The sequence below is a fragment of the Telopea speciosissima genome, chromosome 10 (assembly GCF_018873765.1).
Source record: "Telopea speciosissima isolate NSW1024214 ecotype Mountain lineage chromosome 10, Tspe_v1, whole genome shotgun sequence".
Classification (NCBI taxonomy): domain Eukaryota; kingdom Viridiplantae; phylum Streptophyta; class Magnoliopsida; order Proteales; family Proteaceae; genus Telopea; species Telopea speciosissima.
The window spans coordinates 2,341,213-2,363,855 of record NC_057925.1 but is presented as its reverse complement, the minus strand read 5'-3'; the positions used below and the strand labels follow the sequence as shown (position 1 = coordinate 2,363,855).

The 22,643-nt window shown below is 37.3% G+C and overlaps 2 protein-coding genes across 6 annotated transcripts in view; both read left to right on the top strand.

Moving 5' to 3' along the window:
• Nucleotides 1–4,219, top strand: part of LOC122642470 (regulator of MON1-CCZ1 complex-like) — a 45,758-nt gene extending 41,539 nt beyond the window's left edge. For 3 of the 4 annotated variants that reach the window (XM_043835969.1, XM_043835967.1, XM_043835970.1), the window contains one exon: nucleotides 3,864–4,219. In XM_043835969.1, coding sequence (XP_043691904.1) covers nucleotides 3,864–4,040 — 177 coding nt within the window. In that variant the 3' untranslated portion in view covers nucleotides 4,041–4,219. The remainder of the gene's footprint in view (nucleotides 1–3,863) is intronic. The other variant, XM_043835968.1, reaches the window with a different exon arrangement.
• Nucleotides 4,220–13,729: 9,510 nt separating this feature from the next.
• LOC122642187 (kinesin-like protein KIN-7K, chloroplastic) overlaps nucleotides 13,730–22,643 on the top strand; it is a 42,300-nt gene continuing 33,386 nt past the window's right edge. Inside the window, exons 1-5 of one of the 2 annotated variants that reach the window (XM_043835615.1) lie at nucleotides 13,730–13,851; nucleotides 14,161–14,424; nucleotides 14,524–14,621; nucleotides 20,432–20,521; nucleotides 22,279–22,331. In XM_043835615.1, the coding sequence (XP_043691550.1) occupies nucleotides 14,177–14,424; nucleotides 14,524–14,621; nucleotides 20,432–20,521; nucleotides 22,279–22,331 (489 nt within the window). In that variant the 5' untranslated portion in view covers nucleotides 13,730–13,851; nucleotides 14,161–14,176. Of the gene's footprint in view, nucleotides 13,852–13,919; nucleotides 14,036–14,160; nucleotides 14,425–14,523; nucleotides 14,622–20,431; nucleotides 20,522–22,278; nucleotides 22,332–22,643 lie in introns of those variants that run through there. The other variant, XM_043835616.1, reaches the window with a different exon arrangement.

Below are 22,643 nucleotides of genomic sequence, written 5' to 3'. Positions count from 1 at the left end.
CTTTCCCCAACAATGTCGTGGGATTAATCTGGTTTTGGGACCTGGCTCCTTTTGGGGGTATCTGGATTTCTTTGGAGAGCCACTTTTACATGCTGGTTTGTGGTGTTTTGGGGAGGAACGTAATGCCCGCCTCTTTCAAGATGAGTTCTCTGCGGAGTCAGTGGTGATAGAAAGGGTGCAAGTGAGGGTTTCTCATTGGGCTATGGAAAATCCTCTATTCAGATACACACTTCTTTTCACAGATTGAAGGAATGTAATTGCATTTAACACTCAGGAAAGAGTTCAGGTGGAATTGTGGCCTCCACTAGAAGAATCTCTTAAGCTTAAGAGCTGTTTTGGTATGATTTCTATTTCAATTTCATGGGATCATAAATTGAAATTATGATGAGGGCGGGCCTTGGTACAACGGTATGGTTGCTCCATTGTGACCAAGTGGTCATGGATTCGAGTCTGGAAACAGCCTCTTTGCGAAAGCAGGGGTAAGGCTGCGTAGATTATGACCCTCTCCAGACCCCGCAGTGGTGGGAGCCTCGTGCACTGGGTACGCCCTTTTTTTGTATAAATTGAAATTATGGTCTTATGATTTTTTCTCCTTATGAGAAATTGAAATCAATCTCATCTAAAATAGTGAAATAGCTAAGGACCTGTTTCAATATTGAAATTGAAATCAATTTCAAGTCTATTATGAGATCCACTTTAATGCGTCATTTGACATGTTTAAAAAGAAATGACAGAAAAATCACTGTATTTCGTAACCATCACCACCACTGCTGCCGCCTTCAACACCACCCCCCTTCCCAGCCCCCCCTCCTCCGCCGCCACCACCACCACCCCCTAAGAAATGTAGAAAATCTATTCTCAGAAATTGAACTACCAAATTGATTTCTTATTCTTGAAAGATTTCAAACTGATGCAACCAAAACAATTTCAATTTCTTGACCAAAAATCTATTTGTTGACTATTTCATGAAATCCATTTGAAATTGAAATCGAAATCATACCAAATCAGCTGTAACTTCGATGGGTCTTCTCTTGGCAACCAAGGACCTTCAGGGGTGGGTGGCATGATTGTATTGGCTAATGGCAACATTGTGGGGAATATTCAGGCCCCATTGGTGGGAAATTTGGTCAGAATGGAGCTCTTTCTTTATAGATGGGGTTACAGTTTGCATTGGCAGAGCCGCGGAAGGTTTTCATAATATCATGGTTGAGGGTGATTTGGCTACTGTTATAACCATTTTATCTCAAAAGCTCGAGCAGTTAAGCTTAGTTGTCACAGCATCTAGGCAAACCAAGGCAGTTGAGGGGGTCAAAAAACTAAGGCGACACCAACAAGACCATCCCCTAGACAGCGCCTAAGCAACCAAGGCGCCCATCCAAAAAAATGTGTCTGGACACCTAGGCGATGCCTTGACAACTATGCTGTTAAGTAGGGGCCACAACCATGTATATCAATACACAACAACATTCCACGTGCAGGTCTCCACACACACACACACGATCAAGCCGGGGCCCTTGGTGTCTGTCCTTCAGCTGTTAAGTTTCTTGTTACTAGCAGGATTTATGGCTGCTGTTGTACTTTGTTGGGGCTTGTTTTTTTAGTAATAGTCATTCTGATGCCTATCCCAAAAAAAAAAAAAAAAAAGTTGTCAGTTTGGCAATCTACCGTCTGGCCCGGCAATCTGAATGATCTGATGTGAAAAGTCCATCATATGTTTATTTTTTGTTGTAAATATTAGATATGAGGTTCGATGATTATGAAATTAGTCTTGGCTCAGTGTATATGGGCTTGCAAATGTGCTGGTGACTAGGGGGTTCAAGTCTCCTCTCTAGCATAGTGTACTTTCAACTTACTTTTTTAAGTATACACCACAGTTTGATGGTTTGACCAGCTGACAGTCCAACTGTCCAGTCTGACTGTATGAGAACATATTGGTTTTACTGATCATTAGGCTAACACAGCCTGGATTCAATGGCTCAATGGCTTACAGTTGATTCGTTGCAGGCCTTCACTAACAAAATGTACATGCAGGTCCCGAGAAGCCAGAATTGCAACATGATCAGCTACTTCTATGCCCCACCTATCAAATCTGTTTTCGAACTGATCTGACATTCATCTCCATTTCTTCACGTTGATTGGGGAAATCTGACTTATGTCAATGAAACACAGCCAGACTTTATTTATAATAGGATGAAAGAGGGTACAAATACTGAAATATCCCTATGATAATTCTACCCTTATACTCATATTACAACACTCCCCCTGGGCCATAGCCCAAAATTCTGCTTCAGCACTGGATCGAACCACAAAAGCATGCTTCTTGCTTCTCCAAGTAACCAAGTTTCCCCCTAAGAACGTATCATACCTAGATGTAGACATGCAATCATCAGGAGAACCAGCCCAATATGCATCTGTGAAAGCTTCAACTCATAGGTGATCATGAGGAGTAAAGAATCCCTCATCCTGGAGCAGATTTCAGATAACAAAGAATACGAAACACAGCTTCCATATGAGAGGAGTATAGAACATGCATATATACTGGCTGACCAGACTAACGGCAGAAGCAATGTCTGACCGAGTGTGGAAGAGGTAAATTAACCTCCCAACCAGTCTCTGGTATCGCCCCTTATCCACAAGTTCATCATTCTTGCTCACAAGATGGGCATTAGCATCAAGAGGATTATCTGCAGGCTTGCACCCAAACATACTAGTCTTTGATCTGGATTGGTTTGGCCGATGCAATTGGGTGTTGGGATAGATCATGAAATTGTGCAGTACAGTTTTAACATCCTCTTTGGCTCATATCCCTTTTAATTGATTTTTAGCGTAATAGCGAATTTTTTTTTTAATGGGTAGGCCCCAAGGAGAGTTGAACTCATGACCTCTTTATTATGAGGTCTTGGTCCTTGCCAACTGAAACTACCCACCTTAGGTTAGTATTTAACTTTTTGTTGCTATTAAGGTAGGTTCTTCTTTTCTTTTGGCACCGGAGTGTAGAATGTGTTCGCTACCGTTTCACCTAAAAGCTCGAACTTGTAGGAAAGGGCAATGTAAATGTATACATCAACACTCCTCTGCATGTGTAGGCCTTTCGGTCCTTGCACGTGACACATACATGTGCCCACACATGACATCAAGGGAAAAGAAGTAGGGGAAAACTTCCTTTGACACTTCCCAGGAGTCGAACACTCAACCTCCTTGCTTTGATACCATGTTCGCTACCGTTTCACCTAAAAGCTCGAACTTGTAGGGAAGGACAGCGTAAATGCATACATCAACAAGATGGACTCTGGCTTTGAAAGTCAAGGATTTGATAAATTAAAATTTTTATATATGCTGCTAAGAGAAAAGGGGAATACAAATTGAGGAGGGTTGGGTTAGAGTATGGGATTTCTGATCCATTTACTATATGGTTGGGATGCTTTCAAAGAGGTAAAAATGTAAAGTCAATCCAACCCAACCCCTCCCCTGGCCACCTTAGTATGGGGGATGCCCCAAATAGTAGCTAAGAAGGTGTCCCCCCTACCCAGTATATAATTAAATCACTCAGCAAGTTTCCACTATGGTTCACCTCCCCTGCCCCAATGGCCTCTCTCAGAAAACGGGGTATCTCATCATCTACGACTACACCTGATGAAACAGATCTAATGATCTGCAAACTGGAGAAACACAACTCATTTGCATGCATGCTCCATTTTGTTTACTGTTTTGGTTCGTCCTCTATGGCCATCGTCATTGCTTTCTCCTTGTCTTCACACTCAAGTTTGTCATTCCACTAATACACTAACTTCAATATATATACATGGAACTGTGGTATCTGTGATGTTGAATAACTTATGATAGAAGCATTTTTGGATTTTCAGGTGAATACTGTCCGTCCTTCATTATTTCTCGAGGCAGCATTTGCTTCCAATGACTCTCAACATCTAGCAGCAGTCTTGAGGTTCTTCTCAGATGTCATTCCTGGCTTCAGAAACACATCAGATTACAATACATACTGCCGTATTCTGAGTGAGATGAACTCATCTACAGCTGCTTGAGTTGGTGTGTGTGAAGGTACTAGCAGATGGAATACCGAACTGTCAATCCAGAAGTTGGTGTGTAGTACCTTGGAAGGAAAATATTGTGGTTCGCTTTGGAAGGAGGGAGTTCCAAATGTAGGTACATGGCCCAGCAAATGTATTGTTAGCCCTTATCCTAAACTGCATCAACACGTAGGCTCTATTGGGTGTCTTGGAGTTCCAAAACTGTTTTTTTTTTCCCATTTTCTTGCAAGGGTAATTTTGTCAGTTCACCTCTTATTTTTAACACTGTTAGTCATGAATTGACAAAATGGGCTTATTTGTTACTGTTTGCAAACCTCAGGGGGGTACGCAGAATTTTTCAAAACTGGGGGGTAAAATTATCCTTTCATCAAACCTCAGGGGTGGTATGTGTAAATTACCCTTAATTTATTTACATGATATTAATGGGTGACTAGTTGTCTGTTGGACCTATGATTGTTCACAACTAGGTATTCTGTTCATATGATTGTAACACTGTGTTCTCAATAATGGAGTGTATATGTGTGAATATTAAACTAGATCACATGAGAACCTTGAACGGATTTTCGTGTTAAGAATAAGATTCTCATTAATAATTTATGGTTGGTCCCAAACCTGGAGGTCCTGATCATTGCAATTGATCATTATGAGTTTTGGTGCACTAATGGTTGATGCCTCCCAAACTATATATATATCAGTGTGATGGACTAATGATGTTAACCTGTAAATGAAAGAGATACTTGACAATGAATCTATTTCCCAGTGTTCTACAAAGGCGATTTATACGTGCAAGAGTTGTTTGAGGGCAGTATTGATAATCCATATGGTTGCTAGCCTACTCAGGTGTTGTATTCCTTTGGAGAGTTTGCATTTGTGAATTAACATGTAACCCTGAGTTCCTCTTATAATAGTTTGAATACCCTAATGTTGTATAAAGATTCATGATTTAAAATATTTTGGGCAAGAGATCGTTGCCTGGTTGTGTAGCCCCTACGTTGAGAGTGTGCGTAGGGCCATCAACATTAATGAGTTTTTTTTTTTAATTTCATGGGAGCGGGAGGGTAATTTCATGTGCTCCTACATCTAGGCACAGGGGCCACACAACTAGGGAACATTCTTTTTTCCAAAAATTTTATTAGGGCACCTTTTCAAACACGAAATACTTGTGGGGAAGCTATATCTATCATTTGCTTAATGGATGTCTAATTTCAATACGGAAGAAGGTTCTCTAAGCATGCAGTATAGGGGAGCAAACCAATGAAGTGTGACAAAAAAATATATCATTTAGAGAGGGCAGCGAGGTCCCTTCCTAGAAGGAAGAGAAAGACAGACACAAAAGTGTTAACTCATCCAACCGTTCAGAAAACCTTTTTCCTTTAGTTAAATCTTCTCTGAAAAAAGTAAAAAAGAGGAAAATGGTTTTTTGTGGGGAGCGTGATGCCTCCACCCAGACATACAGGGATACGAAATGACCGCTCCATCCCCATGAAAATGGAGAATGACACCCCTGTTGATGCTTCTGCACGTGCTCTTATTGACCCTCATACATACCAGAGACCATGCTCCCCCGCAGGAAACACTTCCCTAAACAAAAACAATTATTTTCTATCAAACTATGACCACTACTTTTGCTTGTTGGATAGAGGTGGTATCTCTTGGATTGGTCATTGGTCAAGTTTAGTAACCCATATCAATTTTATTTATGATTTTTTTTTTTTTTTTGGTAAATATTTTATTTATGACTTTTACCACACAAAAAAAAGTTAATTTTATTGATCACCTAATATATTTGTATATATATATGGACACCTCTTCTACAACAACAATAACATCCTAGCCTTCAAGGAAAAAAACAAAAGAAGATTTTTCACCTAATTTTCAAACGTTTGTTTAGCCATTAATCTCAAAGCCTCCACATTTTCTTTTTGGTGTCAGTAGGTTCCATTGATCAGGTCTCTACACCCGGAAGATTTTGGGATTGAATCATCTTACCTTTACCATCCACAAAAGGGCCCCTCCCTTCTTGTACCCTATGCTAGATTGCTCTATGTATAACATATCTAAAGAGAGCATAAGTTATCCAACATTACTGTTTAGAAAAAAAAACTCCCTTAAAAGCCACATTTCATTCTACCACGTGGAAAAATGATGTGGAAAATCTGACCGTTAGATTTTTAAGAAATGGTTTAATTTGAGTCTCAAATTCATTTATTTGCCCTTCTATCGAATGACATACCCCCATGTGTATTGTCCTTGCGTACTTATCGGTACTATAACCACTAATGGTCTTTAAAAAACTTTTGATGCTTTATTTTCCCACTTGATAAATTCTATTTGGGTTGAAACTTGATATGTGAATAAGAGACCTTGGGACCTATTTGTCCATAAAATTTCAACTCGATATGACTTGCCATTAGTAGACTTAGGTGTCCGTTAATGAGATTTCTATCTTATCATCAAAAAGGTGTAACTAAGTTATGAACTGAAAATTTGAAACCTTCTTTTAATTGCCCTTAATCTTATTCCCATTTTTTTTTAAATCAATGATAAAAAATTATTTTTAATTATTTTTATAATCTCAAAGACCAACCAAAGAACTGCCAACACATTTGCCAAAAAGAAAATAGTAAGGCATTGTTGCTTTCTCTTCTAAGTTTTTATTATTATCCTTGCAAAATAAAAATAAAAAATAACTAAATAAGTCCTATCTACATGACAAGCCAAAACTAATCATTTAATTCTATTCTAAGGAGGGTTTTATAAGGTTAGTAAGATGCATTAGTTTAACAAATAAATAAAAAAATAGATTGGCACTTAAAAAAACTAATCAATTCAGCTCAACAAAACCTTGGCCCTGCTCGCAACTACTAATAATTGGCTATACAAATCATGTTCCTCCATTTCACTTTATTAAATGGAATTTTTATCTTCTTCAGTGCACCTTTAAAGTGCATTGGATGGTGCACCTCACCTGTGCATTGGATTTTTATCCTCTTAAGTGCAATGGTCATCGTCCGATGCACTTTAAAGGTGCACTGGACTGTACACCGCACTTGAGAGGATGAAAATCCTATTAAATGCCATTGCAACTTCTCAAAAAAAAAAAAAAAATTTGTCATTGCAGCTCTGTTAACTCTTAACACACATCTCCTGACCTAATTGTCATTATTAAATTGATAAAGACCAAATTATTAGACAACATAAGAAACCATTTCCCTTCTATTAGAAGGAAGGCAAAATTTCAGGTCTGGTGGAGTGGTTTGCACCCTTTTAACAAATGCATGTCAAAATTAAAGATCACTACCCACCATCTGATCATGGGTCCCTCTCTGAAGAACCCAACCAATTTGATCCTTTTATAGTGACCATGTATTTTATTAAAAAATTTTAAACAATCAAGGGAGAAAAAAAAAAAAAAAAAACCCCTTAGTGGAGCTTCAAATTAAAACCAAAAATCATTTAAGGAAGAATCTCCTCATTATGCTAATTTTTAACCTATGCAATCTTTCAAATAGGAATTATTAGCTTCCCTAACCATGAGACATGCCTAGCACAAGACCCTAATCAACTTCCCAAAAGGGCAAAAGCTACACAAGGAAGCCAAGTTGATGGAATTTATAAAGTGTAGCTCATGTATAGATTCAATACCCATCATTGTCTACTAACCACTAAATAGTGACCATTCATCTGTTTCTCTTATCTAACTAACCTATAAAACTATTTTTTATAGTACTTTAATTTAATGTTTTATTGGTGTTTTTTAGGTTAAAGATACAAGAAGCTGAAACATGAGAATATACAAAATGGAGAAAATATTCAAATAAAAAATGTTAGCAACCCTACGTCTTATTTCCCTGACAACTAAATAGTAGGGTAAGGTCTGCTAACATTATACATACTATATTAAAAAGTAGGTGGACCATCAACCCCCGCCCCCTCTTTCTCTTCACAAAGGAAGGGGATTAAAGGACAGTATAATATGGTACTTCAATTAATATGTAATGCGACTATATAATTTTTTTATTGTTGTTTCATTTTTTTCTATTTCACGGGATTTGAATACTGTTACAGATACTTTGATAAGGAGAATCCTATCTAACGTATGTGTGACAGATTGACCCATTTCCACTCCTTGGTTTCAAGAGATATTTGGAGTTCAAAGACTCTCACATGATTATTAGTAAAGCTTTATGTTACCAAAAAAAAAAAAACTAATATTGTAATTTGAATTACATTTTATCTATATAATCTTCTAGTTATAGGTTATTTTTAGACTTATTAATTTTTTTTCACATTAGAATAGTCAGTTTTTGTTTAAGATGTAACACACATTCACACACCAAAAAAAAAAAAAAAACATCGGATTGAGACCACTTGATTTAGATATATATGCAAACCATGGTTCAAGTAATAAATGGAATTAGTCCCTATCAATTTTAAAGTCGGTCTGAACCCTACAAATCAAGTAGGAATTGATCGACCGAATTGCCACCATAATTGAGACCATTGGTTCAAGTACGTGGAATTAGTCTATGGAGACGGCAATTGATCAGGAATTGACCTGAACCCTAGAAATTGATAATCCGATTCCAATTTTCTCAAACCATGAGAAAATTAAATTGAACTGAGTCTGGAAGAGGAGAATTCCTTCAATCCAATGGTTCAGGTCTCTACTTTATTTCTATCTATTCTGTCACTATTGAAAACCAAGGCTGTGTTTGGTATGCATTTGTGGACTGCATTCTAGGTCAATTTCACAGTCTCGAATGACAAAAACAACTATTTTTATCATTTGAGAATGCAAAATTGACTTAGAATGCATGTCAAATGCTGCCCAAATTCGTTCATTGGGAGAGCATATAGGAAAACTTGGAGAATGAATCATCTGCATGTATCAACAGGTGAATATACATCTCATAGCTAATTATATTTTAATTTTGTTTTCGTAAAAACCCCTCCTCCCCTTGTAAATGGCAAAAATAGAACAAATGATTGCCCCTCGCATATACGTTCACTTGTTAGTACGTGCAGAGGAACCGAACTTGAAAACTTGTGTGTGGACATATAGCATGGGGGAAGGAAGACCACTTTCCCTGCGTGTGTGTATGTCCGATTCCAAGTTTTTTTTTTTAGAAAATTCCAAGTTCTTACAGCTATGAGACAGAATTTTTCTCCTCTCAGGTTCGTAGGTTCTTCTCATAAGAAGGGTGAAAATGACGACATCACCCCACCCAGATAGTGTGTTCAGGCAAGGAATGTGATCATCATTTCCGATCTCCTATGAGAGAAACCTACGAACCTGACCGGACAGTAACCTGAGAGGAGTTAAAAGTCCAAACACAACACTAATTAAAACTTTAAAAGCTACACTCTTTTGTTTGCAGCAAGACAGCTACCATCACTACTAACGAATATTAATTATAGTACCGTTACACTCTTATTCTCTTTTATCATTAAACGCCAAAACTGATTATGGCCAACAACCTCTCCACCCCACGTACACACAAACTTTAGTAAAAATTTTCTTTCAATTTTTTAATGAGAAAAAGTTTTGTGTACAGCCGTGTATCGTGCACAGTTCTATCTCCCTCTTATAATGGGACAACTTCTTAGATCTATTAGATAAGAACAGAAATTTACATCCATTACTTTTTATTTTAAAAAGATTTATTCAATCTCCAAAGTTTGCTAGTACTCATGTCATGCAAAGAATAAAATAAATAAAAACAAACTTTCTAAATTGTTCAAAAATCTGTTTTAAACCACGATGGAAAAAATAGGAGGAAATGGATGTGTGCAACTTTGTCGGAAAAAAATCCTCTTCAATGCTTAATCTTGTGGTGCCTTTGCAATTCGGGTTTGCGAGCTCAACATGTGGAAGATGCTTCATCCAACGGTGTGAGTTCGAGCAGATCCAATTGTTATTATTATTATTTTTTCTTTCTGCTCAAGCTTGCATCGTTGGATGAAGCATCTTCCATGTGTCGAGTTCACAGACCCGAACTGTAAAGACATTGCAAGATTAAACACTGGAGAGGATTTTTTTATACCTGGTTTTTTTTTTTTTTTTTTTTTGTTTCTCTTACTCTTTTTTAAATTTTACCAAATTTTCTTCCACCCACGGTGAACACCGGGATCCAACATCGATCTATCACAAATGCCGATCTAATCAATAACCTTAGCCACCTTATCCATAAAATTCGTATTGGATGGCCAGCAAAAGCAAAATCTTGTACCCATACTTAGGTTTAGTTCATCGTTAAAAAAAAAAAATAAATAAATAAACAAAGGTTTTTTCTTTACTTCCCTTTAGGTATAGCTCTCTTCAGAGTGACATTGTAGTCTGGTTGACAGTGATCCTGTGATCAGATACCTGTGAAGACACAACACATCACATGATCTTCCAGCCTTGATCAACAAACAGAGTAGGATCAACTTGAAGAAGATGAAAATGAAGATACGTCAATTGAGCTCGTCTCCAGGGAGCCCAGCACGCCCAAGGAGCATCCAGTTGTTGGGCTGTGCCGCACACATTCCTAGGCGTGCGCCGAGATATGTGCAGCACAGCCCCACCCTTGGACAGGAGCCGGATCCAAGATACTTCGGGGATATAAAAGAGAGAAAAAGAGTGTGTGTATGTGTGCACGGATTTTTCATCTTGCAATAATTGTACAGAGTATTTTTTTTGGTAAACTTTAATTCAATTGGATATTTTTTTCTATGACTTAACTTATATCAAGGGTCATCATGGGATGGTTCCTATCGGACGGGTTAGAGGTTGACTATGTGGAAATACACCACCCACACAATCAAGCAAGTTTCTTTTTCTTTCTCTCTTTTTTTTTTTTTTGAGAGGGTTCTTTGAGCAAACGGTACAGAGGAATGCATCAATGAGGTGCTGTAAAATAGTATCATTTATGAGAGAATAGTGAGGGATAAATACAACGGTGCTAGCATACCCTACTCCAATAGCACAAAAAACCTTTTCCCATTTTTTTGAAAGAAAATTTCATGGTTTTTTTTTTTATAATTCGTTTTTATTTCCACCATGCATTCACCAGTTGAAGACATAATCCTTTACGTACATAGTCGTGCATGAAACCTTTTGTAAAAATTTTTGCATGGTGGTCTTGCTACTAGGGATGTTTCACTTTGATTTTTCTTATTATTGATGCTAAATGTATGTTTTGTGGTTTTGAAAAAGAAACTGATGGACACTTGTTTTTATTTTGTTCTTTCTCAAAACAAGTTTGGGTAGAAGGGTGTTTAGGTGTACTGCCAGAGTATTTCCAAGCATCCTCTATCTATAATCTTCAGTTTATAGATGGGTGTGGGAGTTTTTCCATATTTTGTGGCATATTAAAATGCTGCTACAACGGTGTTCTACTATTTGTATTAATAGAAAATCTAAAATTCTTATTTCAATAGCTCATAATATTGCTACATCTGTTAGGCACTCTAAAACCAGGGTATCTGTAAGATACAATGTTCTTTCTTTCCTCTTTTAGTGTTTTATTTTTGGTTTGCTATAAAAACAAAAGATATCGACACTCTTCACCTAAACAAGGCATATCCAATGTATGAGCCTGCTGCCATTGCGGGGTCTGGAAAGGGTCATAATGTACATAGCCTAACCCCTATTTTCACAAAGAGACTGTATCTAGACACGAAGCTGTGAACATAAAACCTAAACCTCCCCTTCAAATGGATTAACCCTATATGTGAGTAAGGATCTTAAACAATGAAAAATGCCGTTAGAATGTTGTTGTTTAGTATTTGAAACTTGAACATGAAATCGTTCCGCTTTCAATGTTGTTGAACTTGTGATCTACCATTGTTGTCCATGTCGTCGTTGCCAGCTAATTGCAATGATGAGAGAGAGAGAGAGAGAGAGAGAAAGGCCATTGTGGAAAGTTGCTTTGTGGGAGAGAGGAGATAAAGGTGATAATTTGGAATTACATTTCATCCTCCTTCACTTAAAACAATCTATGGCATGGATTGAAGGACTAAAAAGTTAAGTTACAAATGCGGTACAATTTTTCCTTAAAATAAAGAGAGAAGTTTCTTGCATCAGCATAATGTTATATACCATGTCCAGGCTTGTTGATCATTTTGACCGATGATGGATAATTTTTTTTTTGGTAAACACTGATGATGGATGATGAACTCCTTAGATAAGCCATATGTCACATTTAATGATACTCTCTAAGAAAAATATTGAATACAAGACTATAAAAGCTCAATTTAAGGAATCCGATTCAGATTTGTATCGGGCACCATTTGATCCAGACATCCAGTTAATTTGATTTAATTTTTTAAAACTGTATTTAATATATTCCAAGGTCGATTTCACATTCTCGGATAATAAAAACAATTGAAATACATTCCAAGAATACATACCAAACACAACAAAAGATTTAGATCGATTCCGTTTGATTTCCAATCAAATCGAAAATCAATCTCACAGGATTAAAATTGAAACCAATGAAAGGCCAATCTTTTGCCAGTTCCACTTCAACTTATCCTTCAACCTTGCTATATAGAAAGGCAAAATTTTGAAGAAAATAGTCTAAGAAAAGACAATATATTAATCTGTCAACATAACTCATGTACAAGACTTCGTTTTCACTCACCAGCGAGGTTTATACTAGTAGGGGCTGATTGTGTTGGCAAAAAAATTTGGTAGGGAATGATTGTATTGATATAGATATGATGTGTCATGTCAGTGGCTTGTATGGCAAGGAAAATGGCTTACCTGCGACCGGTGGTAGGATGAAATTTCCATCCTCCCATAAAAATGAATGGTTGACCGGCATAAGAAGCTCAGGTCGTACAAAATGCATGAAGCAAACTTAATTGTTGCCATTTTCTGATTTTCCTGTTTGGTGGTTGCCATGTGTTTTATGGTTTTTAATTTTAAACACATGTAACACGAAATTTTCATCCCCTGGCATGTCATGCTAACAAAACTAAACTCATTAATTCTTCAATTCTTTCCCCCTAATGTCGGGATCCTCTATTGCCGAGCTGTCCCTATTCACGTGTGTGCCCTAGGCATAAGAAGATGATAAAAAGATCATTCTACCCCTCTTCAAGTGCCTTGTTCGAACAGAGGTAAGGCGGTCTGTACCGCCTTGCTGTGTCTAGGGTGCACAGCAGTGAGAGCAACTTGGAAGTAGAGGATCCGGATCCACCCTCCCCAAACCTTTGTTTCTGATCATCTGTTGCGATGATGGGTTAGTCAACTAAAAGCTTGATTGAGTCTTCTCTAGACCAAGAGATGTCAAAAGGCAGTTCGAACCAGTTGGACAGACCGGAATTCATCCATAAAACCGCATCAAATGGAAACCAAATCTCACTTTAATAGTTTGGCTTAGATTTGGACCAATATACAAAACAAATTGATAAAGAATCAAACCGAACGGGCCGTTTAATGTCCCTTTCGACAGACCGGAGAAGTAGCTATGACTGCTCAGGGCCAGAGTAAATGCTCTCTCGTATTTTTAATGCACTCAAGTCATGTGACTCGATCGACTTGGTGACTGTGTCCTGCAAGTCACCAACTCCTACGTCTCTCCCGCCAAATAAATAAATAAATAATAAATAATTCACCTTATACTGTTATAGTAATATAGAAATTTTCCCCATAATTAAAAAGGGAAAATGGGGGCGTTTCAGGCTTCAGTGGTTGGGAGTTGAAAGCTTTTTCTTCTCTCTCTTTCTCTCACCGTGACCCTGGATGGCATCCCTCGAACCTCGATGGATTGAAAATGCGGTTTGCTTTTCATGAAAGGGCATCGCTTCCAAGGCAAGCTAAGAAAATCTAAAACCCTAAAAAGCTCTGACTTCTCTCACTTCCACTGTCATGTTTTTGTTCTTTCCTTCTTCTTGTAAATCCGAAGAGAATATCGTTACTTGCATCGATTTCCCAACCAACAAATATAGAAGTATCTTGTCTTCTTGATCATGTCTTGCTGACTGTCTTATTCCAGGTATTACTTTGATTTTACTGCTTGGTTTGAGCTTTAGTGTCATCTCAACCAGTGAATTACTTGGCGAATTTTTCTTTGATTGGGGGAGTTTAAGAGTATCTGCTCTTGTCATTTCTGTATTACAGTTGAATTGAAGCTCTAATGGCGTCGAGACAAGGGTTTAAATCGAAGAAATCGATTTCGAAACTACACAAAGCTGTTAATTCTCCTTCGTCTTCTACTACTTCATCTTCTAAACAGCTTCCCGAGACCTCCTTTGAAGCTCAGAATTCACCTGCTTCTTCGTCTGCTCGGAGCAAGCCGCAGTATTTCTACTCTGAGACTGTACCACTGGATGAGGAGAGGTCCATTGAGAATGTTACTGTTACTGTCCGGTTTCGTCCTCTCAGGTTTTGTTCTCTGCTCTCTGTCAGCGATCTCTAAGCTTCCGTTCCCTAAAAAAGTTTCCGTGTTGTTCACTTAAGCTCTGGTTACGTTTGATGATGTAGTCCGAGGGAAATTCGTCAAGGAGAAGAGATTGCGTGGTATGCCGATGGGGAAACTATCGTGCGGAATGAACACAATCCCTCGATAGCGTATGCCTATGGTATGTAAAATTTTCCCAATTTTCTATTTCTGTTGGCATTACTTGAGAAGGATATAGCCAAATGGAATAATCTACTATAATGCAAAAGGTGCGTGGAAGACATCCATCGTTCACGAGTCATGAGTAGTGACTTGAAAGCTGTTAAATTTGTGTGGCGATGGTAATTTTCTTGAAGTTTACTTGTCGAATGGATTAATGGAGGTTAAGCATTGTTCATAGAAAATTGTCTGATCCTTTAAGGTGTGCTGTTCACATGTTTTTTATGCACAAGTCAAAATAACTCAGTATCTGTGCCAGAGGATCAATTTGACTTGAAAATTTGACTCAGGAGATCATCACAGTTGATTATTTTTACAATCAATTGAAGAGAAAAATTATAGAGCAATCCTCAATCATATCCGTCATCCAATTTTCCTACAAAGAGAGACCAGAGAAAAGTTTCTGAGCTTGACTTCTTGTACTCACAAATGTAACTGGAAACTCAATTCACAGGAAACTGAAAACCTATGAATCCTGCCATGACCCAAAATTAGAGACTGGAGTATTTAGTAGTCCTGCACTCCTTGTAAAGCTCTGGAGACTTGCAAGAGGCCAATGTCATGGACACTAAAACTAGTAAAATATGATTTTCATTTGACAGATGTAGCACAAGGATTCTCTGAAACTAATATTATGTGATCTAAATATCTTGAGCTTCTAAAAGAATAAATTTGTATAGATCGTTGTAAATGGTTCCTTCACTTGTCAGTCATAATTCGAAATCTCGGTCGAAACCACTGAGATTTCGTGAAATATTTTGGTCTCGACGAAGGTCAAAACGAAATTGGGTGCGACTCAGTAGGAATGCAGGGTCTCAACCGAAATTTCGGTATTTCGATCGAAATTTAAGTTTCAACTCGGTTTCAGTTCCAAAAAAGTACATAAAAAGCATTATTTCGATCACAATTTCAGTTTTGACTCGGTTTCGAGTGGTTTCGCTTATTAAAGGGGAAAAACTCCAAAAAAATCCTAGATTTCGTATTTTTGCCAAATCACCTACATTTCTTGGTGGAACGAAGTGTTGGGGACTTCTACAATGCATTTACAACAACGATTTACCGCATTTGAGTAAGATTTGTGTAAATTTAAACTTAGAGGTATATCCTTTAGAGCCTTTGCAGAACCCTATGTGGTACTGATAGAGTTGAAGGAACGGTTTCGTTTTGCAGTGTTTTTACCTTGGTTGTATGATTGTAGTTGATTATTTATAACACTTGTACCTGTAAAACTTTGATATTCTGTAATATTAAATGGTTTTTCTTTATTCCAAATTCATATTTTACTTGTTTTCATTGAATTTTGTGTGTTCTAATACTAAATGATGTGTAAAAAGGTTATATTTGAGAAAGTATACAGCAGAGTATGACATATACTACCAACCTAGTGTACGAAACCAAACTACAATTTTGGGTGTATTTTTTTTTACAATGTAAAGGTTCCAATATGTTTAGAAATGCTTAATTATGGTTTCCCTCAAGTTTTTTGGGCCAAAATATGGCTATTTAAGCACCGAAATGGCCAGCCGAAACATGCACAGTTTTGGTCGAAACCTGAAATATTTTGGTTTCGAAGGTCAAAACCAAAATCTTGAACCTTGTTGTCAGTTAATCCCCTTAAACTGTTGTCGGGACCATTTGGATTCGCAGACATGTTCAGCATGAGAGTGTAGTTTGTCTAAATAAGCTTCCTGATAGAAGTGGTTTGAGTGTGCCATTATTGCCAGATTCTTTCTATTATATCCAAGAATTGATCTTTTGTAATTGCCATCAAGGCTTTCATCCTTAATGATTGTGGGATAAAGTTATTTAACTTCTTTTTTTTAGGCAATCTGAACAATCTTGAGCTCCAGAACTGTTAGAATAGTCCTTTTGTTGTTTGTAAAATACCCATGCACAATTTGATGCCTTGATGTAGGGCATCAATTGACACATCAGTTTTTTAGGTTTGATTGTTAAATGGGGCCCTTATGGGACTGGATTTGGGTCCAACCAACAACCTCTGTTGAAAGAGAAGATCCAGTTAGGTGGGGGACAGGGGACTGATGTTAGGCTTTAGTTAATTTCTCTTATTTTGATTTCAAGGGGTACTTTCTTTTAATGTCATTTGTGGGCAATTATGGACTTGGTTTTGTTGAGCGTTTTTGGTCTATCTTTTGTTATGTTTGGTTGGTTGGTTTAGTCCAAGTAATGTTCTCTGATCTTATTGTTATAGACTTACTGTAAGTAGTTTAAGAGTCTCGACTTTTGAAATTCTTTTCTCAAGTTCTCAACTAGGATTGTCTAGTTTTTGGTGTTGTGAGGAAGTGTCATCAACAAACAAGGGAATTTAATTAGATAGAGAAATAACCAAGAAGGCAGAAGAAACAAAGCACAAACAAATGTGAGGCTTTTACATGATTCCCCCACCAAGTACCGCAACCACAATTAAACACAATTCATGTAAAATTTTCACTTGTGGTGGAGAAAATTGTGAGAGAGTTTGCCCAAAAGAGAAACCTGAAGAGAAAATTTAATAAGAAAAACCCAGTGCCATTACCAAAATAATTGAAAAACCTTCTTTAATCATTGGAGACAACTCTGTCCTTTTTCACCAATTCTCCACTGCCACAAAAACAAAACAAGGTCTACCACCAAGCTTTATGCCCTGCTCTCTCCACTTGTAATTATTCCTAAACCTATTGGGTGTACGAGTAAAAAACTAAACCAGAAGGAAGAAATCACAAAACATACTAGGATTGATGTGGTTCTGCCACCAATAGCTATGTGGACCTTATCCACACAAAAGCTTTACCAATAATGAAGAGCTACAAGAGAATAAGCCCAAGAGTGATGCATTAGGGTGGGGGATAAAGATTCCTAAAAGAGACAATCGAAGAATCTGAAGAAAAGAGGACCACTTTGTGTAGTATATGTAAAAATATCAAAGCAATAAGAAATGTATCAATGCATGATCATCATGAGTACGAGACTAAGGGAGATAGGGAGATCTTCATACCAATAAGAAACCTTAGTTTTTCATTTGCTTATCAAGTAGGGTTTCAGTCAGAACAAGCATACAACATAGGTTGCTGTGTACCACAAAAGAGAAGCCCGATTAGGACTCTCAAGATGAAGGAATGTGAGAAACACTGAATCTTAGTCATGGAACGAGGTCTTGCCGATATCTCCAAGATATCTTGGTTTTTTGAAGGTCCAAGACGAGATCAAGGACGAGTTAAGGAAACAGAATCGACTCGAGATCTCGATATTTTACATTAATTGTATGCTTTCTACTACTAAATTATGTGTAGAATAGGGCCTATTAATACGTCGTAGCCTACCAACCTAGGGTCCGAAGTCAAACTCCTATTTGGACTTTGATATTTTAAAATCTGATAGTGCCATTGTGTTTAAATGGCCCAAAATAGTTAGTATACCAAGTTTAATGACCTAACTAGGTCAAACCCACCGAAACCTAGCTTTGAGTTCAAAGAGAAAAAAATGCACCAACTCGCCGAGATCTCAGCCCAACTCGGTTTTCTGTCTGAACGAAACCAGGTTCGAAACCGAGACCTTGAACCATGATCTTAGTGCTCTGATATCATGCAACAATATCAAAGCAATAAGAACAGCAACAATGGAGAAAAGAAGAGATAAGAAGAAGAAGAGAAGTCAAGAGAAGATAGGGAACAGCCACGGCTGTGTGTGAACTGAATACTCCAACCATGGGGCCTTAATCACTTATTTATAATAATCAAGTGAGTCTTAAACTGACTTAAGAATAAAATACAGTAATGCCTAAACTGCCCCTCACTCCTACTAACACAAATAACTGAAAATAGAAACCAGAAATGCAATAGAAACCGAGACACTTAACAGTATATAACCCTGCTTTTTCTTATCAATTCCCTATCACTATCAAAGGAGACTCATCTTTTTCCTTTGGAGACATCTCCTCTGTCTCTAACCAATCCTCTCAATTTCAAAGTCTCTTGAAGCCATTATGAAGGTGGGAGAAAAGAAAAAAACGATTATTAATAGAAGTTAAAGTTGGAAACCCATGTAATTAACCTGTTTATTAATCAAAATTCAAGTTTGGTACTCTTCTAATTAATCTGCTCTGGTTAACCTGGGAAAAGTTGGATACATTTACGAGAAATCTTATTCACTTAGATACAGTGGATTAATCTGGGATGCCAAAAGAATTGGCAGCTGAGTTGTATGAAATAGAAAGCTCTCAAGTATGGTTCTAAGGAAGGAATTGACCCACCTATTCCAACTGGGGAGAACAGGCTATTCGATTGGAGACTCTAAAATTGTTGAAGTTTGGTGCGATCGGTATTCTGCTCCAAAAATAACGTGGAAAACTGAACAGAAGGAAAAAGAGAATGAAGGGCTTGTTTTCTGAAAAGAAATCACCAAAAAGTGGCTCAAATAATTCATGCTATACTCTTTTAACTATGTTATTCTACTCAGAATTTTTATGTAGAGCATGCTTTTGTTTTGTTGCTGGTCTAGTAAGTGGAATATTGATTTGTGGCCATTTTTTTCTATTCAGACATTTAATGAGTATCGTACTTCTGTTTTGTAGCTCTTGTGGCCATCTATTAATACACATGTACTTTGACTTATCTGGAAAAAGAAGAAAAGAAGTACTCTTAATTCTGCAGAAAGTCCATCTCCAATGCACCCCCTTCTTTGAATTTATGCAATTCCAATTATTTCCTATGTTGTTTGTTGAATGAAATCATTCATCACTGTCTCTTACCTTTTCGAAAGTTTTTTTTCAATATTGATTCCTCTGAATATGATCCAACCACCATAGACCTGGATCTACTACCCAACTTTGGGAGAAAAGTTTCTCCTGAGTCAAACTTTCACTTTACCAGCCTTCACATACCTCTTGAATCTATTTGAGCTGTTCAATTAAATTATTCCTGAAACCCTAAGTATCCATCATTGAAGCTCTGTGCTTTTGCTGGTTTTTGCACCTTGCATATGTGTACATTTTTAGTACTTATCGGCCAATACCTTATAAACAACTCCATTTCAAATTGACATAACATACTCCCTATACCATATTCAACTATGCTGGACAATACTCACCATTGAAATCTTTATTTATTTATAGATGCCTTCTACTTCCCTCCTTGCTAGCCTGCTAGATCAGCTATGGTACCCACCAACTGTGTTTTAATTTCCTAACTAGCTTGCCTTTGTTTAGTATCATTTGTAACTGGTATTATGTTTATTTTTCCCCTATTTAGCTGAGATTCTCCTGACTTGCTGGGCTGTGCCTCTTTCCTTTTTCACTTTTCTTGTATTTTCCTTTGTTCATTTATCATTTATCATTTTTCACTTCTCATCTCATTTTCCCATTCGTCTCTTTCACGTTGCAGTTTTTACCTACTTTGTTTGATTGGATCCATGTAGCTGACCCCATTAAATTGGGATAAGGCTGAGTTTGTTGTTGTTGCATTATGTTTACTTTTCATTCCTGGATTTGTCCCCTGTTAGGTTGGGGGGGGGGAGGGAGAATGAGTCCTTCTAGATGGAGGATCGTTGGATTTTTTAATAAATTAATATATATTATTTCTCGAATATGTCCTTCCAGATAATTTTTGTATGCATTGGAACTTTGGCTTAAGCATATATATGAGTTTTTGTTCTACATTATCTCAGCTTTTTCCTAGCTGGCGTCAAGCATGATTTGTGAAATTCGAATTAGTACACTTCTGTGGGTTGGACTAGTATTGTGTCTTAATGTCTCATTTCTGCATTTCATGCTGCTAGATCGAGTATTTGGCCCTACAACTACCACTCGGCATGTTTATGATGTAGCTGCCCAACATATTGTCAGTGGTGCTATGGATGGTATTAATGGTAAGTTACTAGGATCTTATGGTTTTTTATTTTCAATTAATCCTCTCTAAAGAAGATACTTGGTAAATTTACCTTGAAAGCCTTTGGATTATCTTGGAAAATTTTAATTGAGTCATGTACCCTGTCTTGACAATAATGGGAGGAACTGAAAGAGATACATGTCTTGTATTGCAATTCTTTTGTTTGGATATCTGCTACTGCTTCAACTTGCTCTTTTGTAACTTAGCCATTGTCTTTGCATAAATAACATTGAATAGGAGATAATTTTTTGATTTTTCATGCTATTCCCATGGTTTTGTGATTCAGTAGATGAACAACTGTAAAATTATCTGTCCTGTTAATGATGCACTGCAGCACAGTATCATTTATGCAGTCGTTAGCAACCTGTGGTTTAAAGAGAGTTCTGATTAGTGATTTATTCCATACCTTGATATGGTCGTTCAAAATGTTCAAATCACTCACATGAATTGGGTGATTTTTTTTTTTTGGGGGGGGGGGGGGGCCAGGGGGTGTTGAATTAACTTTACCATTTGGTAGGTTGGGTAACCAAGGGTTATTATTGATACTCTGTTCATTTTCTACTTGCCAGCACATCATCTTCAGGAACACTTCCCTACATTTAAATAAGCCTTTCCAGAAAAATGGAACAGATTTTTTGGACTAAGACTGTAAAAAGGAGGATGATGGTAAATATTAATTCTTTAAATTAGTAACCCAGAGACAATTAGGTCACTTGCATATCCAATTATCCACACAATGGCGCTATATCCACATAGTGAAAATTTCTTACGCCTAAACCTAACTCTTGTCTTTGTTTTTCACACTTCATTCCAGTTAATGGTGTGTAGCTTGATTCAACCAAATCCTGCCAGCAGGTATTCTGTCGGGGATCTAATTCATTTTAAATCTTTTTAGGCAGTAGGAATTAGGAAATTAGACACGAAGTAAAGAGTACAGCAGAAGTGACTGCTTTAGCAAGGACAGTCCTAGTAGCTTGAGAGAAGAACTAGGATTTCCATCCACTAAATTTCTTAGAGAACTTCAGAACCAGGTCTGTAAAGCTATTTTTCCGATACTTATCAATGATGATTGGACAACCTAGATAGTTGTCTTCTTTTAAATCTTTACTATCCCTGAACATGCTTGAAATAAATTTGCATGATGCCTATAGCAGCTGAAAGTTATCAAAATATATTTTTGACCTGATAGACAACAGTGCAAGTCTAGTACCCAAGGAAACCTTTAGCCTCTTTGGGTTTTCTCTTCCAAACAAGGAGCAATTGCCTGCAAAAAGAAGATGGTTCATTGAAGGACCAAGTCTTGAAATTTTCAATCCATTAATTAAAATTTTGTTTCAGCATGGATTATCATTCTAGACGAAGCTTCAGCACAAGAAACAAGATATGGGGAGGGGGGGTCTCCTTGAATAAACCCTCCAGAAGGCTTACAAAACTACGAAACCAAAGGGAGAACCATATAGCTAAGTATGGAATCTTAAGTAAAGCAGAAGCTTAATTACTTAACGCAATTAATTGAAATCAAACAATTGACGACCAAATAACAAGAATAATCCAGGTATCCTTACTGTTTGGACCTTAAAGAATATTTCCTCCAGTTATTTCAGTCTTAGTACATTGTCACTTTGAAGTTGATGGATCAAAACTCTTATTGCTTCTTAAAGATATTTTGTTGTAATATGTTGATATGGTTATTTTTCCCAATGTGGTACTTATTTCTACTTGTTTCTTTCTGTATAGGCACCATTTTTGCATATGGTGTGACTAGCAGTGGGAAGACCCATACAATGCATGTAAGATTAATTAATTATTTGTCCCCCTCTTTTCCTCTCTCTCTCATATATCATAGTTGTCAAGGTGCCTAGGCACTCCAAGGCGTTGGAGGGCCGCCTAAGCGCTTAGGTGACAAGGCGCCCTTCCTCTTTTTTTAATTTGTTTATGTATCCATATATCTAGTATAACAATAATTATTATGCTTACAGCATTACAGCAACAATAATACAGATTGAATCTATGCACTAATTTGCCACTATATCTAGCAACATCATTACAACATTACAACCACATTATTATGTTAGAAACAGCATTGTTTGGGGGGGGGGGGA